The sequence below is a fragment of the Aureococcus anophagefferens genome (genome assembly GCF_000186865.1).
Source record: "Aureococcus anophagefferens unplaced genomic scaffold AURANscaffold_29, whole genome shotgun sequence".
NCBI classification, from domain to species: Eukaryota; class Pelagophyceae; order Pelagomonadales; family Pelagomonadaceae; genus Aureococcus; species Aureococcus anophagefferens.
The window spans coordinates 346729-350161 of NW_008705588.1; the positions used below are offsets into that span (position 1 = coordinate 346729).

The window sequence follows — 3433 nt, forward strand, 5'->3', positions numbered from 1 at the left end:
GACGGCCGCGAGCGCGGGGTACTGCTTCTGCGAGAGCACCTCGCCGGTGGCCCGCTTCACGACGGCGAACTCGCGGTCGTAGCGCAGGCCCGCGCGGTCGAGGCGCGCCTCGGCGACGCGCACGCCGCCGCACGATTTCACGGGATAGATCCAGAGCTCGGCGACGCGGAGGCGCCGCGTGCAGCGGTGCGCGACCTCGCCCACGAAGAGCGCGACCGTCGCCGCGGCGCAGCAGGCGAGCATGGCGAAGCCGATGACCGCGAGCACCGTCTCGACGGCGCTCAAGTGCTCGACGCCCATTATGGCGAGCAGCGAGCTGCCCACCATCGTGCACGCTGAGTCACTTTGGCAACAGTGCAGCCGTGTTGAACCCCCTCCGTAGCGTAGATCATCCAACAGCCCTATCCTCGTTCGCACGCCCCGCCGATAGCGCGCGTCTCACTGGCCCGGCGCGAAGTTGGAGACCTTCTCGAGCTCGTAGCCGAAGGGCAGCTCGTCGCGGAAGGGGTAGTCCGGGTGGTGGCTCGTCTCGCGCCAGTGGAGGTGGCGCCAGCCGCAGTTGAGGCCGTCCATGAGCTTCGTGTCCTCGGGCGACAGGTCCCAGTCGAAGAGCTCGAAGTTGGACTCGACGCGCGCCTTCGTGACCGACTTGGTGACGACGGCGATGCCGCGGGCGATCGCGTGCTTGAGGATGACCTGGCCCGCGTCCTTGCCCGCGCGGTCCGCGATGGCGTTCACGACGGGGTCCTTGAGCGGCGTCGTGCCCGTCGGCGACGGGCCGACGGCGAGGTTCGTGTCGCCGGAGCCGAGGGGCGAGAAGGCCTGGAACGCGACGCCGTGCGTCCGGCAGACGTCGACGAGGTCCTTCTGCTGGAGGTACGGGTGGCACTCGTTCTGGAGGATCGACACGGGCACCTTCGCCATGGCGACGACCTCCTCGAGCTGGGCCTTGTTGAAGTTGCTCAGGCCGATGGACCGGCACTTGCCCGCGGCGACCAGCGCCTCCATGGCCCGCCACGTCTCCGTGTAGTGGCTGCCCTCGTCGGAGGAGAAGTAGCCTAGGGAGCAAAGGAATCGCCTTCGATGGAAGAAAAAAAGAGGCGCCGCGCGCCGCGCCGTCGTCGTCCATGGGGAACATGGGGTTCTCGCTGTAGTGGCGCGCGTCCGCGCCGTCGACGCGCGTCGACGCCTGGAGCCCGCTCGCGGGGCAGGCCTGGGGCCAGTGGATGACGTAGGAGTCGACGTACTCGAGCTGGAGGTCTTCCAGGCTCTGGGCGAGGTCGACGACGACGTGCTCCGGCCGGTGGTTCGCGTTCCAGAGCTTGCACTGGACGAAGAGCTCGTCGCGCGTGACGACGCCCTCGGCGATGCACTTCTTGATCGCCGCGCCGACCTCGGGCTCGTTGTTGTAGTCGTTCGCCGCGTCGATGTTGCGGTAGCCGGCCTTGATGGCGGCCTAAATGAAGCGTCGTGTTTGATTTGTGCTCGCGATTTTTAGAGAACATACCTCGACGGCGGCGCCCGTCTGGCCCGCCGGCGCCTTCCAGGTGCCCAGGGCGACCACGGGCATCTCGTAGCCGCTGGCCAGCGTCACCGTCGGCGCGAGGGCCGTGCGCGTCAGCTCCGGCGCCAGCGCGCGGGCCGACATGGCGCGGGACGTCAAGGTCAGGGCGGAGAGGGCGCGCATCATCGTATTGTATTCCGCGATGGGGATGAGTCTGGGCAGCACCTTGGGCTGCACGCAAGGCGGCAAGTCAAACAAACGCGACGCCCTGCCAGCGAGTTGGTGCTCCGCGATGAAGTCTTGTTTGTGCTACCTCCTCGCGCTCGTCGCCGCGGCCAACGCCTTCACGGCGAGCCGGTCGGCGCTGCCCGCGCGCGCGTGCCGCGCCGCGGCGCCGGCGCTGTCCATGCGCTACGGCAAGAAGCAGGTGAAGATCCGGCAGAAGATCAACCGCATGATCCTCGACGCCAACACCATCGAGGACGTCGCGGCCGTGCTCCAGCACCCCTTCCTCGCGGCGTCGTCGCGGCGCATGATGAAACACCTCGTGCTCAAGGCGCGGCGCAAGGCCATGCTCATGGGCTACCAGATCGGGTACCTCGACGACGACGAGGAGGACCTGCTCGACGAGATGGTCGAGTTCGACGTCGACTCCGACGTCCTCGAGGTCGACGACGACGACGAGGCGTAGGTCGCTCGCGCGACGAAGGCGCGGAGGTTAAGGAGCCCGCGCATCCGCGCGTCGCGGGGCGAACGGCGCGCCGCCGGCCGCTTCGGCGGGGCTGGCGGCTCCAGGAGCGCGGCACCTGCTCGATGCCTGTGATAGGACAGGCAGAGCAGTCGCGACCCCTGGTAGCGCGTTACGCGAGCGCCGCGGCGACGGGCTCCTCGAGGCGCGGCCGGAGGCCGAGCACCGCGGCGACGGCGGCCGGGTAGAGGCCGAAGACGAGCGCCGCGTGCCACAGCGTCGTGGCGCCGCGCCGGCTCGACAGCGCGGCGACGGCGGCCTGGACGACGAGGAGCACGAGCCCCTCGGCGACGTAGTCCCAGGCCTCGGCGCGCGCGAGGAGCCACGCGAGCAGCACGCCCAACGCCAGCGCGTTGCGCATCGCCGCGGCGCCCAGGAGCTGCTCGAAGATGTAGGCCAGCGACCGCGGCGTCCGCTTCGCCGCGAAGCCCCGGATCGCCGCGACCTCCGAGAGCTGCGTGCACACAGGCACGAAGACGAACGCCGCGATGAAGTTGGACACGCCGAAGCGGTCCGCGAGGACCTCGAGGCAGTCCGGCAGGGGCGCCGACGCCAGCACGACGAGCACGACGCCGAGGCCGAGCTTCGCCCAGGCCCGCGCGGCGATGGCCGCGCGCTGCGCGCCGAGCGACTCGAACCTCGCCTCCGCGAACTCGTCGGGGCAGACCGACAGGGCGTCGTCGTCGTCGCCGTCGTCGCCCGCGTCGGGCGCCGCCGCGGCCTCCTCGTCGTCGGAGCAGTCCCAGGCCGTCGACAGCGACGACGCGGACGACGTGTCGCTGGCCCGGAGCCGCGCGGCCCGCCGCCGCGCGTCCCGGCGCGCGCGGCGGCGCCCGCGGGCCTGGAGCCGCCCCGCGTAGGCGCGCACGCCGGCGACGAAGCCGTCGAAGTCGAGGACGTCCGTCGGCGTCGGGCCGAAGGACCGCTGGACGTCCGCCTCGCTCGCGGGCTCGCCCGCGTCGTCAAAGACGCGGCCCACGCGGCCGACGGCGAGCTTGCCGAGCGCGTCGGCGCGCCGCGCGAAGAGCGGCCGGAGGATCGCGCGGAGCGCCGCGTCGCCGCCGAAGGTCCTCTTGCGCGGCGGCGGCCGGTCGACGCCCGCGGCCGCGCGCGCGTCCGCGCGGAGCTCCGCGGCCGCGCGCTCGAGCTCCTCGGCCGTCGACGCGTCGACGACGTCGGCG

At 71.6% G+C, this 3433-nt stretch overlaps 1 protein-coding gene across 1 annotated transcript; it reads right to left on the reverse strand.

Moving 5' to 3' along the window:
* Nucleotides 1-438: 438 nt before the first annotated feature.
* Nucleotides 439-1648, reverse strand: AURANDRAFT_31924 (hypothetical protein; the record flags this gene model as incomplete). The annotated part of the gene is made up of 3 exons (XM_009042283.1): nt 439-1033; nt 1137-1456; nt 1508-1648. 3 exons carry the CDS (start codon nt 1646-1648, stop codon nt 439-441), a joined length of 1056 nt encoding a protein of 351 aa, XP_009040531.1.
* Nucleotides 1649-3433: the final 1785 nt, after the last annotated feature.